Raw genomic sequence first — 26,892 nt, 5'->3', positions numbered from 1 at the left:
AACATTTTAAAGTGGTTTATTAAAAATATGGTATAAATAAATATGACACTTTGTTACATAGAAGGTTACATCATTCATATGAGACTGGGATACACTGGATGGACACTTCTCTTCAGTACAAAATGATTCCATAACATATACAGTAAGTTTATAGTGGTTACAGTTTTCTGTGACAGCAATTTCTTCTCCCATAGCCTGCCAGAACATGTCAGAGTAGTACCTTTCATTTACAGTAGATGCGTCTTTACAGTGTTAAACAACCAAGTCCTACAGTAGATAATGTCAAGAGTCCAAGGACACAACTTAATCAGGCCTCAGTATTAAATAATCAATATAAATACCAGCACTCATTTCAGTCAAAGAAATTCTCAGTCTTTTGTAATTTGTCTAGGAAAGATTTGTCAGCATTTTTAAAGATGGACTCCTTGTGTTAGAAATTACAACTGACAACTTGTTCTGTTGATAGATATCTAATGTCTTCTCTCAGAAAAAAATCAGACTGAGACTAATGAGATTGTTTTAGGGTTAGCAGCTCAATCTCCCTAAAAGTAGGTGAACCTACTACCTATTAAAATGTTAATATATTACAGAATGAACCCACTGTTTGAATTTTAATCACTGAGGTGAATGTGCGTAGAATACAGTGTAGATCTTCAGTCAGTGCCTTGATTTCTCATTCATGCATATTGAGAATATAAAAATACTGTGCATAGTAAAATAAAAAAACAACATATGATAAACAATTTAACCCAGTGTGATTTGACCAGGGCTAGAACAAAAAGAAACACTGTTATAGTGGTACAAAACCATTTCAATGTCCCATTTAAATATACAACCATGTTGGGAACTCTTTGTGACAATATTGTCAGTTTTATAATATTCAATCCTGTAATCTTAAACAAAGACCTGTTATAGACAATACATGCAACCCTCATTAAAGGTAACATGAAGTAAATGATGGTTAACAAAATACCTGAGTTTACAAAAAGTTGCTATACTATAATACATAACAACAATATAAAATCAGCACAATCAATTGAAATGCTTAGACAATATATATTTGTACCAATGTCAGTCTTAGTAATTCACAGTTTCAAGCTGTTTGCATCAACTCCCACTCTGATGACCATGACCACATAATGGGAGAGATGTCAACGTGCATGAGGACCAGATAACAATGTGAGTGATTAAATTAGGCACCTAACATGGATTATAATTTACCAAAATGATGACTGTTTTGTTAATGCTCAAATGACAAACACTTGGCCTTATAAAGTTGTTGCTTAACTTATTAGCAAACAATTGCCTAATTACAAATCCTGCAGATATGGAGCAACATTATTACCCCATTGGAGCTTTTTTCCTGGCCATATGGTGACCTTCTAGTCCTGGTTTAGCAACCACCAACTCTTGACAAAACCTTGGTCTTTAGCTTGCTAAATGTTTAACTTACTTTCTGGCTAATTGGTAACTTTGTTGACCTTTGAGTTGGCTGATTTGAATTTGTCACTTTGAGTGAAACTTTACACATGGACACTGTAATTTGATTCAGTACTAATGCAAAAATATTGATTTATGCAGCTTTAAGCTAATAACCTGCAACAGGTAATATTTCATTAGCCTCATTTAAGTACATAACCACATTTAACCTGTTATCAAAACCTGTAACAGTATTCACAAACACATACAGCTACAAGTTGGTTTGTTGAAGTTTACACCCAGTACTGATTCTTCTGAAGAGTGGGAGTGGTGGTTCTAATAATTTGGGAAGATGTTGCAGGTGAACCACTGCTCCAAGAACTTACAAGCATGTTTGAATCGATAGTGTTATAATTCGAGCCATGATTTGACACCAATAATCGATCAAAAACAGGGCTGCCTGGGCAGTTGGGGTTTAATGGAGTGATAGTCACTGTGGGAACTGTTGTACTCCTCTGTGTTTGACCGTGGTAGGACTCGCTGCTTGGAAGACCAGTGGATGGTGGGTCATTTGGTGCAGCAGTGCTCTGCTTCCTTTGCCTGTGATGTCGTAGGAAAACAACCAGAACTACAAAGATGATTACAAGAAGCAGCAGGGCCAGCAGTGGTAAGATCACCAGCAGTGGATTGGAGGTTTTTTGAGGGTAGGATTCTACACGAACTGGTGTGTTCCTGAAGGGAAAATCCTCTGTTCCATGTGTTGGTTTGCCAAGAGTTGTGCTGAAAATGCTAGTTCTGTTGGAATTTCCCCAGCGGTTGCGACCCTTGAACTTTTGTTGATTTTTGCTTGGTTGCTGCGTGGAGAAGAAACCTGTTGACAGGACAGGTGAAGCAGTTCCATTTCTGGAGGTCTGCATTGGTGTCTGAGGAGCAGATGATGTGGTTGGGACAGGACTCTTTGTAGTTGGAAAATGTGATGGATCATATGGCACAACTGTAAAGTGGAACTCCCCTTTTGCAGGTTGGATATTATCAGCTTTCAACAGAAACACGAGCGAGTCATTTAGCTCTTGAACTCCAGTCATATTGGCACTCAGCTCCAAGGCAACCTTGTTCTGGATCACCTCTTGAAAGGTGAAGGACTCAGCTTGTACAGCTTTCCTGGACATTTTCGGTTTTGTCAGAACCACCCTCCCAAACTTGGGATGGGATATCACTTCAAAGACAGGGTCACTATTACTGATATTAGCCAGTTCTGAGGCATTAAGAAAACTAGGGCTGAGTTTGACAGCAATCCCATTGGGAATCCTCAAACCTTTGCCAACCTGGATCAAAGGTCTGACAGTTATGTTAAGCACTCGGCCAGTCAGATTTGCTTCTGAAGTGAAGGCAGTGAACTCAAAGCTGTCTTCTGCAGAGGAAAGGGAAATCATGTGGTAGGACAGCTTTCCAGCCTGTATATCATCCTGTTCAAACTGTGTAACTTCTTGGTTGTCCTTTAGAAGTTTGCCAAAGTTTGGAGGCCTTGTAATCTGATAGTGAATGGTGATGTTTTTCCCATTGGTAACAGCGGCAAGGTTGTCTTGGGTCAGTGACACTGAAGTCTTGCCTTGCTCCAGTGTCAATCCAGTGTAGTTGACCAGAGAAATGGTAATTTCTGTCACCTCTAGGTTAAAGAGTTTATATATGGGTTTATGATGACCATCTGTGACACTGAAGTAGAAAACCCCCGAGGCAGAGCTTCCATCATGAATGAAATAGACACTTCCGTTATTAATCTGGGCCTGGGTGAAGGACTCTATCCGCTCATTCAAACTTCCCTCAAGAGCTAGATAACCATTGTTTGGCTTACTAATCACAGAAAACTTAATATCATCTGGAGGATTGTCTAAGTCCTCAACTTTGAGATTCTCAGGCCCGAGGGCTACTGTATCTCCTTGTACCACCTTCAGACTTGGAGCTTTGGTCTTTAGCAAAGGTGGCTGATCATTCACAGGTGTGATTGTAATGTTAAAACGCTCCTCAACAACATCACTGTCATCTTCAGGGCGTTGCGCTGTTTTTCCCTTAAGATTTAGCCATGCACTGAAGACAAAAGAGTCATGAGTTGTCTCTGAGTTGTCATGCTTGTAGGTGATACCGTACTTGTTGACAATGAACTGGGAGAAGTTAGGTTTCTCCTTTGTGAGGTTTCTTTCACCCACCACGATGACACCGTGCTGAGGCAGAGATGTTACCTGAAACCAGACCTCATGGGAGCTTCTCTGAGGCGTCGGCAGCTTGGACATCAGGTTAGTGGCATCAAGCTTGGACTCATCGATGATGACGCTCCCCCCCTCTGTTACCTCAGCACCTATCCACAAGCAAACATCAAGTAAATTACCATGAATAATATTGTGAAATATTTTTTAGCAATAACATGAACAAGAGCACAGTATATTGTTTTTATCCATGCTAGTGGTGTGGCTCTGGGGATGGCAAGGAAAGTAATTTAAAAAATGTTAGCATGCTGATGCACCACAATGTCTACGTACAACCCTGCATAACTGCTAGCATGTGCTGTAGACTCTTGTTCATACCTGTGTTTGCAAGCAGGACTGTGTTGTGTTCAGGACCAGTATTCTCATAGGAAATGTCTATTTTGTAGGTCTGGCTGTCCAGAGAAGCAGGCGGTGATGCCACAGAGAAGGTCATGGAGTCCATGGCTTCCCAGCCCACTGACTCAATGGGGGTTTGAATGTACACAACCTCTTTCCTGTCCACCTAAGGCACAGAAAGACCACAAATCCTCAGGAGAACCATGACTTGAAATTAATTCATGTCAACAAATTTGCACAACAGCAGGAGATTAGCCATTCTGAAAGTGAACTGATGGTTTAATCAACTGTATAAACTGTTCAGTGGCCTCAATGTTTTCTCATTCTGAAAGACATTACTACAGTATGTATAATATTTCATCATTAATTTAAACCTACTTTGCTCAGCAGTAAGTATAGTACATGTAGCATCACAGCTTTAACCATGTCAGATAACAATCCATCAGAAATAAGTGATTACATAAAAGCCTTAAATGTTCTACCCAGCTCAAGAAGCACAAAGTAAATTTCCTCAATAAGGATGCAGAATATCTATTATTCATAACATGGAAATCTGGCAACTTTCCACATGAGTGGAGGAACCCTTATGTCTGATTTTACACTGGTTCACATCCCTTCCCAAATACAGTATACTGAGAGAAAGTGTTGATACCTCCAACTCTTCACTCACCATATCTTGTGTAAAAGTGGAGATGTCTACTGTAGAATTATCAGGCTGCCTTGTCACCAGTCGTCCCAGTTTAGGATGCCGGATCACACTATACGTAATGATGCGAATGGAGGTGTTGCTGATGTCATTGGTCACTGCTTGTAAATCTTCATTTGTGATTAGCGCAGAGGAGCCTGCAGGAAAGATGTGACACTGAATTAAGAAAATTACTGATGAAGTGCCTCGGAATATTGATCATGAAACTGAATCTGTCAAGAAAAACTTTGTCTTGTCTGGAATTCAGTTTAGCTATGACCACCACAGTCTTAAAACTCTTGTGGGGTTGAATCAAATGTAACAAGTTTTTCCCACTGGAGGCATTTCACGTCTTTTTGACTCCAAATTATGCAAAGCAAGGTCTGGAATAAACCGATGAGAGTCCTTTGATGTGTCAAATTAAAGCTGCACGGCATACATCACAGACTTTTTACAGCACTGTCCAACTGCAGTGTGGGGTGTTACATAAAATCCACACAAGGAATTAAAAGTGGATCAGCTCCTCGCAGACGCAGAAATCTTCCACTTGGGAAAAACCTAGAGAGAAACATCTTCCGTGCATGATGACAGGGCCTCACTGCTGAGATCTTTTTTTATTTTGTGAGATGAATTACATAGATTTCCATAGCCCTGCTGCCACTGTGAAGATTGTGAGAATACTAAAAAAAGACTGCTGATAAATGATGGAAGGCAACGATAGAGGGAAAGAAGGGTCATTCATTCATCACTTTTTGTGAGCACTCCCACGAAAGAGACTTGTCAGTCTCTCATGGGAAATTTCCCTCCTAGAGGAAGAGGGAGAAACAGGCTTTCTTGTCTTTTTACAATGAGAATCTATCATGCGCTAAATCTGTAGGAGATGGGTTTTTGCTATATTGTGCAGCTGTTCTTGATGGCAGGATATAGACATGTAGATTGCTCAGAGATATATATTCAAAACACACAACACAACCAAGATACTTTTCCATAACTTCTGTGTTGTTTAATCTGTGCCTGAAAGATGAGAATGAGATGAGTGCAACTCTGTGCAGTGCTGTTTACTTTAAGACAAACAGCACTGCACAAACAAAACATTATTAATATTCATACCTGAAGTTCATGTTTTTAAGGCCTCTGGGATAAAGGTGATGATAGTGATGGAAAAGATTTATAGCAACACGGAACTGAATATCATCTCTAGATATATATGCCACCATACTACAAAAGAAGTACTACTGGATTGGTCAAAAAGATGGCTGGGTTTGAACTTCTCTCTCTAACTCTCTTTTTTCATGTTATACAGCTATTTCTGTCCCTTTTCTGTGCTAACAGAGTGTAACATTATGAAGCAAAACTGTCTGCAAAAATTAGCACCGTTACACCCTCAAATGGCTGTCGGGTCTTCCCCTTTCTAATACCACCTTTGCAGTACTTGCAGGCAACACCACAATGACTTACTGTCAGAATGTTTTCAGGTAAATGCTGGTTTTCTTAATGAGGCATATGCAACCATTTAGTGAGGAGTCTTTGCACAGTTTTACAGAAAGCACCCAGACATTTGAGGCTTTTGTAAGGAAGAGGAAAAACATTAATCTCCCCTCCACAGTGTGAATGTGTCTCACCCCTCACCCCATCAAAACCCTTCATTGTCAGTTAAAGCTCCCATCCCGCCCCCTCTCCCTGCCCCGCCTGGCACAAAGCACAAACAGGGCTGCCTCTCAGACAGACAGTGGCACAGCCTTTCAAGTACACACTCACCCTGTGGCTGGGAAGCTCAGCAGAGCGTGCCAGTTGGCAGTTTGCTGCCCTCACAATATCCTTTCCTCCTAACTCACAAACCCGACCATTGGAAAGCTCAGAAATGAGTTCACATGCGTTTGCAGACACAGACGACAGTTTGCCTATTTTTAGCTCGTGAGTATCAAAAGAAGCATACTGTATATCAAAACATCACCAGTCTGGTATTTGGGTAATGTAATGACTTGACTGCTGGAAAAGTGCTGAATTATTTAACCAAAGGAATTTTAGGCAGAAACTGCAGTATGTAGGAACATACAAGCAGGTTAAATCCTACAAAATACAGTAAATAAGAGGGGAGAATGTCACAAACATATACACACACCCCCCAATAAATTCAACTGAGCACTTATAAAAAAAACAAAAAAAGAGGAAATCCATACAAATAAGTTATGGTACTGTGCTTATAGTTAATAATAGTACCTTACAACTAAAAGGCGTCTGAGTAGATGACAGAGAGAGACAAAAATATGTTGTTTCACTTCCATCAAGGAAGCAGCTGTGTAGTTTCATCATGACACAAAGGCCTATAGAAAATAAATCAAACATCAAAAATTCTTGTGATCTCATATGAGAAGAGATATAAACACAGCTAAAAAAAGATAATGCTAAGCACAAGTAGAAGTTGCAGTTTGTTATCAGATTTGGTTCATACATATAAGAAAATCTAAATCTGGTGACATTTTTCATTTTTCTTATTGTCAACACATTCCATGAGAAGTAGTATTGTCGGTGCAATCAAAGACTGACATAGCTTATTCCTCTGTACCATGCCCGTCAATCAATCAAATCAACTAAAAACACATAAATGAGCCACACTGTTGCATGCTCCTCTGTCATGGTGAACATAGGCACTGTGGTTTATTTTGATTTGACCCCACATACACCATCCTGCTGCTATAAATAAAATACTCATTACAGAACCAAAACTGTGTTGATCTGTGACTGAAAATAGTCCCCAACAAACACACTACTTACTGCAGTTTGGGTTATGTTTGACAAAAAACTACAGTGCTCAGATGTTTTAGGAAATGACTTAAACCTTTTGAGAAATGACACAACATATTTGTTTGTGGCCACATTTTTAAAGTTTTGTGTCTCAGAGCTGAGCGCTACACACAAAGTAGAGAAGACTAAAAATACTGAGGGACAGAGTAGCACATTGTTGGTTTTGTTCTTTTCATTAGAGCTGCTGACAATAATAACTCAGAGGGTAGGATTTACCTGGAAACACCTTGAGTGGACGATTTTTCTCTAAACTGAGAACTAATGCTCTGGCAGTGATGCTGAAGATCTGCCTGGGGGTGAAGTTCACACCATCATTGACTTGGAAGTTGAATCCCCCAGACATGGCACCTGGAAATGACATGAAACAGAAAAAAAAAGAAGAAAAAAAAAATTAAACTGACCAGAAGTCTTTGTGGGAAAGTTGTTACTTTCTTTCTGCTGCATTGTATAAAGAACAATAGTGTCTTAGTTTTGTGAGTACATGTTTTCACTTTTGTTCTTGGCTGGAGCAAATTTACAAATAAGCTGTGTCTGGTTTCTGCAAAATATACGGGGAAAAAAAGCAACTGATCAGCAGTCCCGATACTGGTCTCAAGAAAAACTGCAATGCAAGCTAAAAATCATAATCAATGAGGGACTACTCAGTCAAAATTGATTGTTTATACCAGTGTAGATGTGTATATGTGTATGTGTAAAACTGAAAAGAGACATTCTTAAACACATAGGGTGGGTGAGTGCCTTGCACACTGTTATTACAACCCTTCCTGGTGGTACAAGTACAGGCAAAGAAAAAAGTAGATATGAATCAGAGGAGTCAACAGAAATCTGATCTGAGACTCACACTGTCAAATGTTGACTGATCTTATCCCGCATTCTACAACAGACTTTCCAGAATGTAAAGTATTATCACCTCCAACCTGACATTCACTCCAGTCTGTCTCAACTGTATCAGTAATGCAAGTAATTCAACAGCTAATGAATCAGACAGTGGCGATTGTCAACAGCAACTTCTAGTGGATGCAAAAGGAACAACAATAAGAAGTTATCTTGAATGGAAAAAACACAGCTGAATTGTATTTGGCACAACTGTAGTAAATCTAAATCATGCAGGAGAATAAACGGTGATCACATCTGGAGCAATTCATTAGAACAGTAAAAAGAACCTTTTTCTAATATATAATACAGCTGTTGCTTAATAATCAAAAATATTGATATTATTCTTTTTTTGTGTGTCTGTTTACACAAACACTTACACTAACTAACACCAATTATTTTAGAAATAGTTCTTTATAGTTTTTTTAGTTTGAGATTTAGGGGGAAGTCCACTGTACAAGTCTATGGCCTCTTTATCTCTCTTGTGCCCCTGTTTCACTTCTGTTGTCTATCATCATGCTGTCTGTATATGTGCAATATAAGAATTAACTCAAATCAAATTAAACTGTTAGATTATCTCCTGTCTTGTCCAATGTTGTGCAGTGTGCTAGTTGACAGGAGACACACTTTACCTTTGTGCACAAACAACAGCTGTCCTTGGTCTATGTGTGCCTGGGTGAAGTTGAGCACCACCTTCATGGGGGCGCTCTTCAGGGCCAGGTGTCCGTTGCTTGGTGGGGTCACCATGAAGTGGAGCTCCTCCGGGGGCGTGTCTCGGTCCTGTGCCCTCAGGTCCTCTGGCCTGATCTCTGTCACTGAGGACACCCAAACCTGGACACAGGATGGACAAGGGCAACATGTGTCATCTGTAATCTACATGAAAATACAGACCTCCAGGGACATGGGAACAGAGATGTTTTGTTTGATGTGTCTCATGGTGAAGGTGCTAACAATACTTGACAGGCAAATGTGAGTCTGACATTTATTTTGATGGATGGCATGATGAAATACTGTCATCTTTTGTTACATTAAAGCTTGTTTCCACTTGTGGATGCCAGTCTTTATGTCCTCATAATTCAAGTGTTCTGGGGAAAAAATCATATAAAATTGTCTGCAGGATAGAACAGTACTTTTTTTCATGAATTAAATGCACTTGTAGAGCAGCTATGTAACACCTATTCCCTGGATATATACAATGCAATTGAAAAGGAAGCAAGACACATAAAAGACCAACGGAAACAGCTGATGTGTCCTTGACATTCATAACCACATACAGTGAATCCAGGATGTTGTGAGTCCAGCTGCAAGGCTGTTTCACATGTTTGTCTCTCACTTCTTCTCTCAGGTCATTTACCTCTGTTCACCATCCACTGAAGCAGAACTGCTATAAAAAATCATCTATAACTGAGGCACCTAAATATGGTGAGACAATAACAACCTTTGTCACTCTGAGCATCACTCAAGTCATGTTCAACAACATAATAAACAAATGGCGGAGTGAAATGACAGACTAAATATAGCCATGCAGGCTGTAAACACAGATGGATGTAGTACATAGCACTGGCACGACACAGTTAAGCTCCTGCTTCCATGTAAATTTAAAAGCCTCCAGCTTGCATGAAGGAATAGATGAACTCATTGACACACAGGACACAAAACTACTAACCCAATATGACACTGGAAAAAAAGAGCTCAGGAAATTGTAATGTTAGATACAGGTAGGTCCTGGTGTTCCCCTTTGACTAGTCCTTCTGAATGTTCAGGTCTATTCAAGACCACATCTTTTTCATTTTACAGTCTTTAAAATGGTCTTCAGAATAATGAGTCAAATTACAGAGGAGCCCCTAACCCCCACCTGTGATTTTAAATCAGTCTGAATGGAGCTTTAGTCACACAAAAACCTACCATGAAACAATGAAATGTGCTATATTTTTCTACCTTTTGGAAAAATCCTCATATTTGTGGTTAAATCTGAATGTATTTATTTTTCTCTTTAGCAATGAAATGCTACGCTATGTTGAACAGCTAATCACTAACTTACTGACTGCGCTGGTGAAAAGTGAGGTTTTAGAGCTTTTTCACTTATTACAGCTACCCACTGCAGAAACAAGACTGAGCCAAAAGTAAAATCATGGGTTGGAAAACAAACACAATCAGCTGTTAGACACTGAGACACTCTATAGAACTGAAGGGACTGCAGAGTAGTAATGTTACCTGCAGGTTTGAAACTGTTCAAGATAACTTTCCCATTAGATGTATCAATTGACCCATTTTTGACATAAATTTTTGATTATAATATGTTTAAGGTCACAATGAATGTTATTGTTAGGAAGGTCTGATTGGAGCTCATGGTCAGGAGTATTTTCTAATGTACCATACAAATTACAGACAGGCCTTTTCATATAAATGACTATAAATTTCCTGTTAACAGTTTGTTGTGGGACATACTGAAGTGCAATGCAACCACAAGATATGTAGCATTTTAAAGAACTGGTGTGATCACAGTATCATCTTGGTGTTCACACACTAGTTGACTAGAATGTATTTTTATTGGCAACTACTCACTGCTGCTCTTTCAGATCACAGTCTGCAAGGCTGCACTTTGCAGGGAGAAGGGAAGTGGGTTCAACAAGAAAGCAAAAGACACTTAAACTAACAAACATCATACCTTGTAAGAGTAGGAGGGTGTTTTACTTTTTAAAACTACTAAATACTGGGTGGCACTGGAGTCTAAATGCCCCTAAAATTTAACTAAAATGACAAAATTACTAACTGGTAGTGAGCTGGTTTCTCAGTGTAATTTACTGGAACAGAAGCATGTGGTACTTTTTCAATTAGCACCTGTAAACTGCCTCACATGGGTCCCACAGCATCTCTCCCCATACGAGAACACTTGCCACACATATGAGTGTGTGTTCCTCGGGCTGGGAAATGACTACACGTCTAACAATCCCCCCTCCATTTAACAGGAAGTCACAGCAGGATGAGTCTGACAAACAGCATCAGGGTGACTCTCCAGATTCAAAGAAAAGACACATGAGATCAATTTGCACAAACGGCCCCTTGGAGTGAAAATCAATCCCTCAAACGCGACAGGGCGCTCATCAGACCACAGCTTCGGCGATGAAGACGACAGTCAAGTCTGAACAAAGCAAACTGCACCACAGTTGTATCTTGATCCACTTTTTTTGAATTCCTGAGCGTCTTGCCTGCCAAACCTCAACTGCTCTGTTGTTTATTTGTTGAGGTGTGGTTTTTATTTCACCTACACAAAATAAAACTAAAAAAATCTCTCATGTTGCTTCAGTTTAAGCCTCTCTCCTGTTGTCAGAAGGTCATGAAAGATAAATACTCATGACAAACGACTGAGAATTTGGCTTCAGGAGGCTCTGCTCACAGCTCTATGTGACAGCTCAATGAATTTTAGTCCCATTTTAAAATCCTGACACTTTAACAACCACCACTGCTGACATGTGTCACTGTGATGGCATCATTTCTAAATGTCTGGTGCAGACTTTATAAAAAAGAACAGGTCAAATGTATGTCAGTCAGTATTACCACACCAACAAACGCAAGACATTTAGATATAATTGGATTGTATTTCTTCTGTCTGTGTTATTTCATTGTTAAAATGAATTATTTGTATATCTGAGACATCCCCCTGCTCTGATATTTAGTGCAGGGTTGTCTTTGGGTTTATTCAGCATTTGCCAAGCTTATATAACATGAAACAATAATCCTTTTGGCACACTGATGAATAAAAATTTAATGAGCCTTCTTAAAATATTGATTCAGAAAACATCAAAGGTGTTTCAAAACTAACCTTCTAATAAACTGTATGAGGAAATACATAACTACATAACAAAAACCTGCGAATCTCTAAAAAATCTTTCACAGTTCGAGACCCAACACGATGTGCAGTGACAGAGAGCCACCTTGTGGTCGATGAGTATCCAGCTACCTATTTTTTTTTAAAAGTCTGACCTTCCAACTAATCATCTAGTAAAACATGACATAACAACTAATGACCACATTTGCTTTAAACAGTTCATCACTATTTACAGAACAGTTTGTCAGTGAAAAATCAAAAACATATACTTTTCAAAACATTCTCTGTGTTTCTGATTGAAATTAATTTAATTCAACTAGCTTCCAGATGTTCTGAAGTGCAGTAAATTTTAGTAGTCACTCTTCTCTGAGTCTGCAGGATTCCAGAGGAATTTGAGGCATTTGGGGCAAAGCCACACACACAATAGAGGCCTATACTTCAGCCTGTCTTTATAACTGGACCACTCCCAACTCTGGGCACTAAAACTGATAGAGTACAGACACATGGGACAACTTTTCTCTTATTTACAAGTAACATATTTAAAATCTCATTAAGTAGAAGTGCTTTTCATTAACAGGTACATGAATTTATTTGGATAAAAAGATAATGAAGAGAATTGTGAAGCAGTGGAAACATGACTGAACTGAAAGAGCAAACTATGTTTTGCTATTTTCAGGCCATGCCATCATGCCACTCAACACTATGATGGCTCTGGAATGGATTCAATTCAAGCAACGTATTCCCAGCAGTAAAACCTTATGTCTGTGTAATGCCTGAGCTTATTTTCCATTTGATTTAAACTCTTTTGTATTCATAAGAAGCCTCCAGTCAACCCAGAATATGCTAAGTAGCAGTTTCAATTTCAATTCACCAAAGGAGTACTGCCTGCAACTGACCCACCAAAAAACAGTACTACATTTTAATACTGGGAGAATCTGTTTGAAATATAACACCTAAACACCATACAAGTTCCAGGCACCTCCAAAATATATGTCAATGCATGATCTGTGCTGCCAGCCCCCCTGCACCCCCTCCTCCACATAGCAAACATAGTTTCCTTCGTCCAGCCAGCCAGCCATGGCAACTTGCACTGCCCACATGAAAACTGGCTGACAGTAAGCTATGGTGCCAGACCTGCTAGTAAAAAAAAAAAAGAGTCTAGAGTTTAAATATAGAGCAGTGCAGACTCACCCTGAGGACCCTGTTGGCTGTAATAACAGGAGGCTCATCGTTGACAGCTGTAACCTGGATGTACACCGTCTGGGCTGCACTTTGCTTCCTCAGGCTTGAGTCATTGGCCACCACAGTGAAGTTGTCGGCTAAGGTTTCGCTGCTGTCATGGACGTAGTAAATGAATTCATGCTCCACCTGGGTAGAGATCACAGAAATTGTTAGGGACAACCTGAAACTAAAACTGCAAAGATATATTCAAAATACAGCAGTGCACACACTGTAATATTATGTGACACTTAGGTCACTACACTTTAAGTCTATGAAACAAAATGCACAAAGGGACAAAAACAAAACACATTCTTGCTTTTGTTGCTTTTAGAAATTAATTAGGGGTATAACCACGAGTTACAAAATAGCAAGGTCAAGAGATTCTGGCTGGGGTAGGGTGAGATGAAAGAGGTGATGGGGGTCAGGCAGGGGTAATACTCTTATATAATGACTTGACTTAATGTTATAATTTAATTAAATGATGATTTTTAGGTTACAAATGCCACAAACATGCATGTAGACTTGGATGAAATGTGAAAAAAAATCTACATGTAAAATAGCAATGGACATGACAAAAAATACAGGGAACATGAGCTCTGTGTTAGTTATAGGTAATGGAAATATTACTGGCACACTAAGTCTAATTATTTATCTATCAATCAAACTGCTATTTTTCCAAAGCAAGAATCTGCGAGAGTCTGTGAGAATATCTCACCTGTCTCCTGGTGAAAGAGGTTATGGACACACCAGGATGTCGAGAATGCTCAATGTGACCGTGCTGCGGGGGCTCAGTCAAACTATACAGGAAGTTGATTCCAGAAAAGTGTCGGTTGGTGACTTTAAGCACATCCTGGGTCAGTGCCTTGGAGGCTCCCTCGTTCAGCGTGAAATTTGAGACCTGAAGTGGGATGAGGCGTGGAATGATGTCAACAGACATCCTAATGCCACTGACGTCAGTGACCCCGTTGGTGGCGTCGAGGATGAAGGTGTCATTGACTTTGTTGGGCTCCACCTGCATGTACTGGATGTTCCCACTGTTAATGTCCTCTTGGTTAAACATCCTGACAGGGGATTGTTTGGTTCCGATGTAGCGCTCCTCAGCTTCCACAAAACACCGGAGAAAGCCATGAGAGGGAGCTACCTTGACTGTGAATACAATCTCAGATGGCAGGTTGTCCTCATGAGTGACCTGCAACAATCACAAAACATAGTCAGTGGTTAAATTTGAAATGTTCCACGTGTCACCAAAGTTTAGCCTTCATTTTACTCTAAATGTGACATGGCATCATTGTAAAATGAAAAAACAAATACTGGTCAGCATTCAGCTTTTACCTTTTCAGCAGCCTTAAAAACCAGGATGGTAAAGATAATCTTTTATGGTGATAATTGTTCTTTTATAATTTACTGTCTGCCAATTATTTTTCCTTCAATCATAACTATAAAAGTATGCATTACTACATGTTTGCTCATCTCGTGCTGGTGCTGAGAATCCACAAGTATGCATATTATCATTATTATTCTAATTATCATTATATGCATCCAATAATTAGAATTCTTCTTATTAACATCATTTTATGTGTTTGAAAGGAGAGGATTAGGGTACCCTGACTAAAAAGACCTATAAAACTGAATATGAACATTATTTCCTTGGATTTTATTGACAGAAAAATTGGAACACTGTAATGCCACTGTTAATATACACAAAGCTGACTGGGTTCAAATGAACTGGATCTTGCATATCAATAGAAAACATATTATTATTTTAACCAACTTAAAACCAAAATAAAATGTGCATTAAAATAGCTGATGGGGAATTCTCAATTTCTCACCTCCAGTTTAGTTTCCTCAATTTTCACTGGTTTTCCCTCTTCCACCAGTAAGGTGTTCTGGTGCAGCACAATGGGTGGCCTCTGATGACTTTCCAGATAAACCTTCACATTGATCCTCACTGCAAGTTGAAGACCTTTGGCTTTCACTGTTAAGTTGAAATAGTCTGCCAGATGTCTGCTATCATTGTGCCAATAGGAGATCAGCCCATCCTTTAAGTCAGACTGCGTGAACAACTCCACCTTTGTTCCATTGCGATAAAGTCTTCCATACTTGGGAGCCTCATCCATCTTGAAAATTACCTCTTGGTCATCTCTGATATCCAGATTTGATATAACACTAAAATTACTGGTGGAAAAGGTTACTGATTGGCCCTTCTGAACCAGTAAGCCAGTGTTGTTGCCAACCTTCAAGAAAGGGTCATGTGCACTGATGTCTAAAAGGCTTGATACAAAATGTTTTCCGTCTGAGACAAAGAGCACAAACCTTCCAGCACTCACACCTTTGTGAATGAACAACACTCGCTTTTCTTCCAAATCCCTCTGTCGAAACTGGAACAGCCGATGAGTAGTGTCATTAACCAGAACTAGGTCTCCCATTGGAATTCCACGTCTTGTGTAAGTCAACTGACCATCATCATAATCAGAGTCTGCATCATGATAACGCAAATCCTCTGAAGTGAGTAACCTCTGTCCATCTCTTACTACATGGAAAACTTTATCAATAACACGTACTGGCTTTTGGTCATTGACTAGCTGAATGGATATGTTGAATGTTCCCTCTTTAGAGCCAATTTCATCCTTTGTGATGGAGGATTTGAACCCCTGGCTGGTGGAGGCTATGAAAGTGAACTCGTCTTGAGTTGTTTCACTGTCATCATGAATGTACATTATCCGTTCCCCTAATATATCCTGATTACTAAAGGTTAAGATGTTGTCATAGCTAGCATTGGAATTTGACTGACTAATACGGGCTAGTTTTCCATGTTTGGGGCTGCTTATGACTGTGTAGTACATCTCCTTTGTACTCAAAGTCTCTGCAAACAGTTCATCTTTTGTGATAAGTTTACTTTCTCCCTCTAGAAGCGAGAGTCCATCATTTCTCATAAACACGCTGTTGACATCAGCTCTAATGGAAAACTGGAAATCATAGTTTTGAGACTGAGCATGTTTGGAAACCAGCTGAAATTTGAACCTGTCACTTGTATCTTCATAAGGCCTGTCGACTAACTCATAATGTACTTTTAGGTCTGTTACATCTCTTTGGCTAAAGGTTGAGTTCTTCCTTAAGACTGTTGTATCGAGCAAGAGTTTCCCTTTCTTTGGTGTGGTGAGAACCCGAAAATAAAGGTCATCCTCTGAAAGGGCCACACCTTCAGCTATGGCAAAAAGATGCTCGGAATCCAAAGTCACTTTTCTAACTTTATCCAAGTCTATCATAGTATTCCTCACCAGGTGGTATCTAACCCACTTCACAGTTATTGGGAAGAGTATTTCTGTGGTAGCCCTTGCAGCCACATTAACTTTGCACTTAAAGTAATCAGTAGCATTGGATGTCTGCATGTCTTGAAAAGTGCTAACATACCTCAAGCGCTCTTTTTCTAGAAGCCTTTGGGAAAATGAGTCAGTATGTCTCCATTCACCACTTGAGTGAAGCCTCTGGAGTTCTCCATACTGAGGGGGTTCAATGACATCATACCGGACATCTATAACTTGCTTTACAGCATTGGTTTGAACAGCCAGCTGCTTTGAACCAATTACAGCTGTCTCCCCTTGAATGATCTCAAGGCCTGTGCTGTTGGCAATCTTGTACTCCAGCGCTACAGCCATTACCCTTAGAACCACAGTGTTGCTGACCTTTTCCCCATCACTAACTCTAAGGACGATCCTTGAGTTCCTAACCCCTGTGTGAACATAGTACACCCTAAGTTCCTCCAAGTCTAAATATGAGAATGAGGTGACTGCCTTTCCAGGGTTGTTTTCAATTTCCAAATATCCTGCATCAGCGTTCAGGTTCCCAAGCACAGAGAAGACAAGGTTGGTGTAGTTACTATCAATATCTGTGGCCTTCAGAACATCCGTGGTGAGGCGTTTCTTTGAGTTTTCCAACAGGACAAAGAGATTTCCTTCAGGGAGACTCAATTCAGGTGCATCGTTGGTGGGTGTCACAGTAATATTGTACCGGTACAATTTGTTGTCCTTCAGATAATCAGGAACTTGCTTTCTACTGCTAGAATAAATTGAAAACATGAAGAAATCATCTGGTTCCTCAGAGCCTCCATGGATATACATCACTCGTCCATGCCAAAGGTCCAACATGCTGAAGGTGTTCTCCTCTTGGTCTTGATCGACATCAAGCCTTATCTGACCCTGAATTGGTTGTTCTTGAATTCTGAACATAATTTGAGACTGTCGAATGCCAAGCTTCTTGAAGTCCAAGAGAACCTTGATGTGCTTGGCCTCAAGAGATGCTCTACTACCTTCCTGTACCACAAGGTTTTTAAGTTGCACAAAATTTGCACCATACCTTCTATCTAAGCCTCTTGCAAGAGTGGACATGTGAAATGATGGTGTTGGTGTCACCAAGTGAAAAAGAGATCCCAGAGCACTTGTTGGACTCACAGTGGTTAATGGTTCTGGTTCTTTCTCTGGCTCACAACCAACTGAGATATCCTTAGTGACTACAGCACTAGAGAGACCAATCTTCACTCTGTTGACTTCAATATTCTTCAAACATCCTTTGAAGGAACCTCCTCTGACACGCTTTCCAGACACAGAAACAAGCCCCACCTTTCTGGCTTCTGATCTGGTGCTGTCATCAATACCTCCAACAAAAAGATAACCTTTAAGCTGAAGCCCCTTTGAACGAAGGCTGATGCTGCTTTTCACCATCTCTCCATCAACTGTTAGCTCAAGGCTTTTGGAACTGAAATGCAACTTGATAGAATGCCATTTCCTGTCATTGATGAACGTGAGGGAACGAAGCTCAGTTTTGGCTCCAGCTTTCCCAACAATGGCCACTGGCAAACCTTCCTGAATTTCCACAGCCACAAAGTCCCCTTCTCTTGCTGAACTATACAATATAATTCCTTCTTTGGCTGAAGTGTGCACAACACACTTGAATACTGCCTCCTGTTGGGAGTTCCAGGTTGGAAGAGAAACGTATGCCCTGGAGCTGAAGAAGCTGATAGGGTCCTCCTCAGTGGCAAAGAATTGGGGACTGCAGCCTAAAGACACTTCATGGACATTCTTAAATCCAGTATATGGCCTAAGTGATGACAGCAAGTCATGTTCATTGAAGACCACATCATCCATACAGCCTCGGAAGCCAATCAGGTCTCTGGAGAGATAAAGTCTGTCCAGGCCCCCCGAGCCTCCAACATAAAGACCATCCAAGATGTTGAGATCATGATAGGAGCCTGGCATCTTTACACTGGTGTGAGAGTTCTTGTCTACAGTCAGAGTGATGTTGCGCTGCACATGGTGGACCTCCACAGAGTGCCAGGCCAGGTCATTGAGCTGGGTGCCTTGCTCTGACTGTAACACTTGCTCCCCAGATCCGAGGTCCAGTTTCAACTAAAAGAAGAAACAAAAAAACTCAATTATAAAATATGCAATATTTAAAAAAAATATGCACCATTATTAGCCCATACTAAACTAGAATGTTAAAATTATACCTACTAACCATTAGCATGTTTGCATTGTTATTGTAGACATGTAAGCATGCTGACATTAGCATTTAGCTTTTAATCACTGCTGTGCCAAGATACAGCTTCACAGAGCCCCTATCATGGCTGTCAACTGTTGTTTAAATGTGCAAATGCAGGCTGTAACTGTTTAGTATCATAAAGACAACATTGTTAAAAAATAATTTTTTTAACAAAATATAAAAATATTTATAACATTTTAACATTATGAATGCAACAATAATTTGCAGATATTTTGACTGTATCAGATGAAATAATTATCTATATTTAATCTTTGACATTATGACTTATATGAATTAAATGATTAATTGTAATACTGTTGACATCATGACACCTGGAAAGGGAAATGCAGGATTTAGTCTGCTTATATTCCATGATGTCACCTGTTGTTGTAACAGTGAGCTCTGTCTGTGATTTAGAGCAGGAAGAGGACTATTATCTCTTTGCCTTCAGCTAAGTCCTGAGAGCATCATGTCACCATCTCAAACTAATGCTGCATTTAGATGACATGCTTGTCAAGGCTTGCTGCTGAGTCCCTGCTATTCATGCACGGCTTTCCAGGGAGCGACGCTCATGTCTGACTCACATGGAATGAGACCCCAAGCCTGAGGAAAACTTGTGCGGTGCACAAAAAAATTATTTGGTGACCTGTGACAGTTTAAGGAACAGGGATGAGCGTTTCACTCCTCGTGCTCACTGAAGTATGACAATGCAGCAAAGTCGTCAGTATGATTCATTCCCGGCAGCACAAGTCTAACACGAATAGAAGCTTAGTCACAAGGATTTCTCAAGTCTGATGGACAAAAGCTATAATGCACATCTCAGGACTTCCTGTGTTTCTAAGGAATGTGTCTGCATATTAAAAAAGGGCTTCCTACAGTACATCTGTCCATTCTGCATGCTGATTAAGTTTGGCAGAGCTGCTTACAAGATGCTTTAGAAGCAGTCTTGAAGAGACAAATGTATTTCTCTTAAATCCTCCCAGCAAGGCCTGTGTTGTGGGCTAAAAATAATGCCTCCTGTCCTCCTGTGGGACACAACCTGGTCATAAATTTCTGTAGTGTTCCCAAAATAAAAATATTTTGTCATTAAATTAGAAGTAAATCTCCAGAGGTGTGTATTGCATGTAATGTTTATTTCTATTATATTTACAACCATAAATACTGTGGCAGATTGAACACTAGCTGAAAGCCTTCCTTTTGATTTTTACACTTCAGTCAGTTTCCATTCTACTATGGAATTCAGTGAAACAGGGAAACTGTGAGCTGCTCAATTATTAAGTACTACTGGTCACATCAATTACTGATAATAACAGAATAACAAGAAAACTGATTGCTACTTGCTATGTTTAGTAAGTTTTTATATAACTAGAAAATTGATCTCAACTGGAACTTCTAAAATAATTTATGTTTTGCTTTTAATCTGACAAAGCTTTAAAGGTTGGACTGTTCATCACTGAAGTGAGCAATCAGTCAACCAAAAATTATGTCACTCTAAAATGAATGATGTGGACTATTAGTTGAGCAAAATAAGAAAATCACCCTGATGAAAGCCAAAACATGTTGGTGAACTTTTTTAAAGAAAAGTATTCTTCCAGTTAGTCATCAAGTTGTCATCTAGGCTGGTGAAGTGACAACAGCACAATCTTCTTACTAGTTGGACATAACAAGCAATTAAATGACATCATTTTGGGTACTGAGAAATTGTTAAGATTTCATAAACAAATTAATTAATTCTAATGTTGCATCCCTATATTTCATATACCATAGAGTAATTACAGTACTAGCAGGCACATGCATATAAGCAGAACGCATTAGTTTCATAATGTTTGATAATTCAAGACATTTGTTGGACAGAGGTAGTGGGAGGCAGATTTTCTTGCACCCTGATATCTCATTTATTCAGATACATTAAAAATACCAGATCTGGCTGCTTTCATTATCTCCTTGTTTCTGCTGTGACAAGAAGTGACTGGTATGGAGTTAACACTCAGCTCACACCACGCAGGCTTGTCTGCTTGTGTTACTGTGTTAAGAGACTGACACTGTCAACTGAGATGGAACCATAGCTTAAGGTGGTCAGTGTGTGCATGCCATTTGTGAGCGTGTATGTGGTCGAGCGCGTACATCTGCATGTATTGTATGCACATGCTTATATGTGCATGTGTGCGCTCATGTATGCATGAACACATATGCTCATGTGCTGGGGCCATGGATGTACCCACCTGCAGGCAACCGGCATGGAGCTCTAGTAGGAAGAAGTCTGTCTGGCCAGCGGCGAGAAACAGCAGGCCGTTGGTGCTGGAGGTTCGGAAGCGAATGCGGAGCGTGTTATGGTCGGACGACTCCGCTGCCTTGAGCTGCACAAAGCCGTCACCATAGAAGGAAGCTGAGAGGAGAGAGACATTAGAGAGAGACAGATTTTTTTAAGAAAAAGAGAACAATAGGGAGAATGTACATGGTCGAATGTGGTGCTCACTGTCTTTTGCAGCCTGTTAAATCAGTGCATCACAATGATCAAAACTGAGCAGAGTATGAGGGATAAGTGGAACAGTACAGTAGCAGTGACTACAGAAAACACAGAGCAAGTCAAGTCAAGCATTGTGGTCTTAATATAGCCAACATGTGACATTTAGATATAAAAGCCAGGCTAATTATCATCCTGGTTGTTCTTTACAAGTGGAGCAGAGTCTGTGAAGAGGGAAGCACATACACACAAATACACACAGAGCTTTATAACACACACTGTGCACAAATTATACCTCACCTGATTTAAAGAATGCTTGTAAGATTCTTTAGATCTGCTTAGTGTAACCTTCCTGGTAGGCCAGTTGTGTTTATACTTAACATGCTCAACCATAATAATTTACATGCATTCAAGTGCGACAAGTGTACAATTATGAGTTTTAAAGCTTTACCTATAGAATAATAACCACCTTAAGGATGAAATTAAACTCCAGCCTGTACATTGCAACAGAATTACAGGTTTACACCTCTGCTCGTTTGTAGCTTTAGGAGAAAGCTGTTCATGAACTGTCCAAAACTATAGTAATGACATATCTGAATTTTAAAGGTATTTGACTTTAATGCCACAACAACCATATCCAAACTGAGGCAGTGGATGTGGAGGTGGCTTGGAGGGAGTCAGACATGTATGGGCCTGCCCTGCCCCGACAGGAACCTTCAACCTGAACATGAAAGGCTCTGACGTCCCCACATTGTCTGTGGCCCCATGTTCCAGAAACAGCGTGGCGGACAGACCCAGCTGTTTCTTCTACCTCACCTCCCTGCCATTTCACATCACCCTGTAATCTGGGCTAACGTGCTCTGAAGCTTTCTCATCTAAGCGTCCATGCCCTGGCACCACCAGTTCAGTTTTTAATGAGCTCCACAGTCCCACGCATATTCAAAGGTTAACAAACATCTTCGCCTCCGTGAAGAAACATGTCCATTCAATGTTTGATTTATTTGGAGTCCACAGCCCAGGGGCAAGAGCAGCTTGCTGCTAATGGAGCAGAGTGACTCACTGGTGAAGCCAGATAAAGTTAATTTGAGTTAATGCATTGTTTTCACTCTTAAAAGGGTTAATGCACTAATGGGGCATTTGCTTGATCAATTCCAATCTATTCGGACTGTAAAGTACAAATCAAATTACAATTAAACCGGTAAAGCATGTAAATGAGCAATTATCAACCACATCAATATACAGTCATCAGTCAACAGGAGGTGAATGCAGAGACAACAAACAATAAAAAACAACTTTAATGTATCAGAAATACCATGCATCTCCTGCTAACACATACACAAAACCAAAAGAAACACATAAGTTACAACACTATATGTAATTATACTTTCAAATACAACAGTACAAAGAAAGAAAAGAAATGCTACAAGTCTGATTTTTTTCCATCATCTTCTAGGTTTTCTCTAAGTGACTGGCTGATTTCACTAATTTTTTTTCTGTTTTTAAATCACTAAACAAAGTACTACAGGGATCCCAGTAAAAAGGAAACAAAATGAAATGAATTCTGTATCACTGAGATAACACTCAAAAACAAATCTGTGTTTCCTCTTCTAAACTGAAATACTGCGTTTCAGCTTTGAGTGATAAAATTCAGCTGGTCACATAAAGAGCTTTGCTTCATACATCATATGCAACACAATTCTTAAAACAAAAGTCATTGTTTTCTTATTCTAACCGTTTAAGTGTGGTTCATGTGTCTGTAGCCCACAGTCCTTTTCTCTCAGCAACATAGTTTCTCCTCAACAATTGTTGATTTTTTTACAGGGCTGCAACTAACAGTTACTTTCATCATCAAGTAGTATTTTCTTGATTCTCTCCATAAAATACCAGTAAACTGTGAAAAAAAATTGAGATTTCTCACAATCACAATTTCTTTAATCCCAATGTGACATCTTCAAATGTCTTTGTTTTGTCTGACTAACAGTCAAAAATCCACAGATATTCATTTTGCGATCAAATAAGACAAAGAAATACAGCAGATTTTAATAATTAAGAATCTGCAACTAGTTCATTTTTGGCTTTTGTTTTTTCTTGAAATATGACTTCAATGAATAAACTGATTAGAAATCAAATTCTCTATCCTCATCTAATCTTATCAACACCTGTACATGTCTTTTGACCAAGATCAATTTATTAAATTATTAAAAATAAGCATGTTTTTATTGAGTCAGCTTTCTTCCCTATCGAGTAGTTACACATTTTCCACTGAAACTCTCCCCCCAACAATAACCTACTTTGTACACATTTGTGTACATCTAACAGCCTTGTTTTGAACTAATTCACTCAGAAATATTTCTGTCCCTGACACCCAGCTGAATAATGAAGTACAGGGCACACATGAGCCTTGAAAAAGTCCAAATATCTTCCAGGTGTTTACTCTTACCAAAGATTCCTCCTAAAGATCAACCTTGTTAAATATTTTTTGTGTCCCAACGAAGGCAGTACTTTTCATTTTGAAGTACTTTTCTTTATTTCTATTGCAAGATTAACTTAAATGAGTCGTCATTAACTGTCTATCATAAGTTATAACTCTCTGTCGGATGTAATGTGCCTGCAGCATGCCTGTTAAATTGTTAAATGCAGCCGGAAATAATAAAAATAATTGGCACGCAGCATCCAGCATCACTCAGCTTATTCTGACCCTGACTCAGATGGACTGAATTTATTGTCCTTTCCCATTTAAACACGTCATGTTCGTTCATCTGACTGGCTCTGTGCACACAACAGGAAGGAAGCATTTCGGAAAAACCAGCCAAGAGGAAAAGCAGTGACATTTTTTCCTTACATTCACAAGGATGGACATGCACGCTCAATACGTTCAAGTCATGTGACTGAAGGTCGTGTTTAGTTGAAACAAAAGAGTATTCCATGTAACTTGCCTATAGGATTCTTAGACAGCTGTACGAAAGGCAGCAAATATGTGGGGTCATGGTGGGAAGAAAATGTTGGTTGTTTCAGCAGCAGAAACACAGAAATTTTGGGGGTATGTAAATGAGAGAGCACAGTAGGCTGCCAGAAAGCAATACCCACACATAAACATACCTATGTACACCTGACTGTGAAGCAGAAACAGGAGGTGTTTGAAGGTTGTTCTGTAATTTACGTGTCTGTGGGGGCACTTTCTGTGCAACAGAGATCTTTTTTTTTGTTAGATTTCACAAACTGCTCCTTCAACATCAAACGCCGGTGACCTTTTGGTTGAACACCAGCTTACAGTTAATTTGAGGGGCAAGACCAGCGCTTGTCACTGCCTGTGTGCTCAGTTTATACAACAAATCAGAGATGCAACTTGACTGAGGTGTCTCTTTGGGTTTTTTTTTTTTTTTTTTTTTGCTGACTGTCGTGCCACTCTGTCGCTGATGCATTATTATCAAAGCCTGTGACGAGGATGTTTCAGCAAAGGCTTGTTTCATAATGCGAGGATACAGAGGGGTGCACACATTCAGGAACGCACTGACGCAAAGCAAATATCTATACATATATGTAGTTACATTCAGTGAAGGATAGGGTGAGTGTGAGTCAGTGTGAAATAATTTCTGATTATCCTCAGGGGTTGAGCCTGGATGAATGCTGTATATACAGATGACACATGCTCAGAATCAAGTCACCCAGACAGGCTAATGAATGCCCACACAAGGATGTAAAATAATGCACATCTGAAGCTGTAAATGACTTTAAAAAAACAAAACATATTTTCCCCTTAGGTCCCTCAACGCAGCAGTGACTGTCCATTTCCTTGCATTCATTTGAGTGTGCCATCGTCACAGTCAGATAGTTCTTCCAGTGCAGTGGGCATCACAGTCCCATTTCTACTGCTGCCTCTGATAAGGTGCTTACAGTACACTGCATATCTTCTGTGTGTGCACCATGCAGTCACAGATTATTAAGACAAATGCAAATCATTTCTGTGAGATTAATACTGGGATTATTAGCCTCATTAAAAAAAATCATGCATTTTAAAGGGCTAGAAATGAGTTTCTGTTGCTGGAGTGAATCGTGACACTGAGGCTTAAACATCCACCGGCCTGTCCACATTCAGATTTAATGTAACCCTGTTGGGTGTTACACTGAGGTTAACACCTTAAGACCTGTGAACCACCACTAGCAACTCAACAAGCACGTACAGTAAACATTTAACAATCCTCTGTAAAGTGATACTAAGCCTGTTTTTGGAGCCACACTCATGATGATACAGAAATAGAGTTGTAGCCCTGATATGAAGGAAGTAACAGCCAGTAAAACTGTAAATCATCACGTTTGAGTTGTTCTATTTCAGCTGCCATAACCTGGAAATCTCTACAAAGTATTTTCCCAGTAAACTACAAACACACGAAGAAACTCGTCAAAGCCAACCAGTATAGGCTCATGGTTACAGCGTTAACAAAGAGTCACTGAAAGCACCATCAAATAAGTTTCTATCTCGTTTGTTTTCACTGAAATAAAAAGTCGAAGAGCTGCATTGTTACCTCCCGACGCCAGCTCGACCAGGAGCGACCACCAGAGCAGACCGCTGAGCCACAACTTCTCGGTGTTTTTCGCAACAGAGTCCATCTTCCGTCTCCCGGTGAAAACACTACTGTTGGTGGACTCAAACAGTTACATATTTACGGAGCTGTTTTCACTTCTTCACGCTTCAGTACCGTCAAACACAATGGGGAGAGTTTAGTTAATCTCTCCCCCTCCCCAACAAACGGTGAGAATGAGTGAGTCTGCAGCAAATCCTGAACTGAAGCACCGATGCAGATCCGATTCTGACTCGTTTAACTCCGCCTCGTGTATGTGTATGTGTATGTGTGTGTGTGTGTGTGTGCCCTCAAAGAAAAAAGCATGTTAATCCCAGTTTCCAAAATAAAAGCTGGAATAAAGAGAAAGGGAAAAATGCTGCAGGCCTTTTCGTCCAAACAACACCATGTAAATGTGTGAACAGAAATTTAAAGCACTGTTAATGAACCTGACTTATTTTAACTTTTTTGCAGAAAATAAAGAGGTTGAAAACGCCTTTTTTTTAAAATCACAAATTATTTACCAATCATTTCGTGAATATTTGCTAATATTGTCGGAAAAGTGCATAGCATAAAACCAATAATGTATTACACTCTAAAACTTAGTGAAATACATTTAGCACCTATTATTACTAAAACGAATAAATAAAAAGTAACTTTTTAATTTTTGTATTAAACAAGTTTTACCCTGTACTATGTATATTAATAGACAGATATAGAACGAGCTGTGTACATAAATAGTGTAAGATAAATGGCAGTTTGTGTCAAAAAATATGTGTCAGATACAAAATAGTACAGTATGTGGTATGACATGAACACTGTGTCTTCACATATTGAGTATGAGGTGCATTATACAGCAATAACTAATAATAATTAACTAACTAATAATAATTTTTTTGTTTTTA

The 26,892-nt window shown here is 39.6% G+C and overlaps 1 protein-coding gene across 1 annotated transcript; it reads right to left on the bottom strand.

Moving 5' to 3' along the window:
- Window positions 1-26,253, bottom strand: cspg4ba (chondroitin sulfate proteoglycan 4ba). The gene is made up of 10 exons (XM_018672806.2): window positions 25,952-26,253; window positions 21,187-21,350; window positions 15,259-18,831; window positions 14,145-14,618; window positions 13,400-13,576; window positions 9,012-9,210; window positions 7,723-7,854; window positions 4,687-4,859; window positions 3,999-4,182; window positions 1-3,772 (listed from the first exon to the last, which is right to left on the bottom strand). The coding sequence occupies exons 1-10, from the start codon at window positions 26,034-26,036 to the stop codon at window positions 1,713-1,715; spliced, it is 7,221 nt and encodes a 2,406-aa protein (XP_018528322.1). The 5' UTR covers window positions 26,037-26,253; the 3' UTR covers window positions 1-1,712.
- Window positions 26,254-26,892: the final 639 nt, after the last annotated feature.

The sequence above is a fragment of the Lates calcarifer genome, linkage group LG13 (assembly GCF_001640805.2).
Source record: "Lates calcarifer isolate ASB-BC8 linkage group LG13, TLL_Latcal_v3, whole genome shotgun sequence".
Taxonomy (NCBI): domain Eukaryota; kingdom Metazoa; phylum Chordata; class Actinopteri; family Centropomidae; genus Lates; species Lates calcarifer.
Note: the sequence above shows the minus strand (reverse complement) of the source record. Positions and strands in the feature narration are given on the sequence as shown.

What these genes read in the sequence shown, in the direction of transcription:
- cspg4ba (XM_018672806.2), bottom strand. Translation starts at nt 26,036, where the DNA reads ATGGACTCTGTTGCGAAAAACACCGAGAAGTTGTGGCTCAGCGGTCTG. An exon ending in CCTCTTTCACCAGGAGACAG is followed by an intron (nt 13,577 to 14,144) that starts GTGAGATATTCT and finishes ATCTCTACCCAG; the next exon opens with GTGGAGCATGAATTCATTTA. An exon ending in CAGCCAACAGGGTCCTCAGG is followed by an intron (nt 9,211 to 13,399) that starts GTGAGTCTGCAC and finishes TCCTGTGTCCAG; the next exon opens with GTTTGGGTGTCCTCAGTGAC.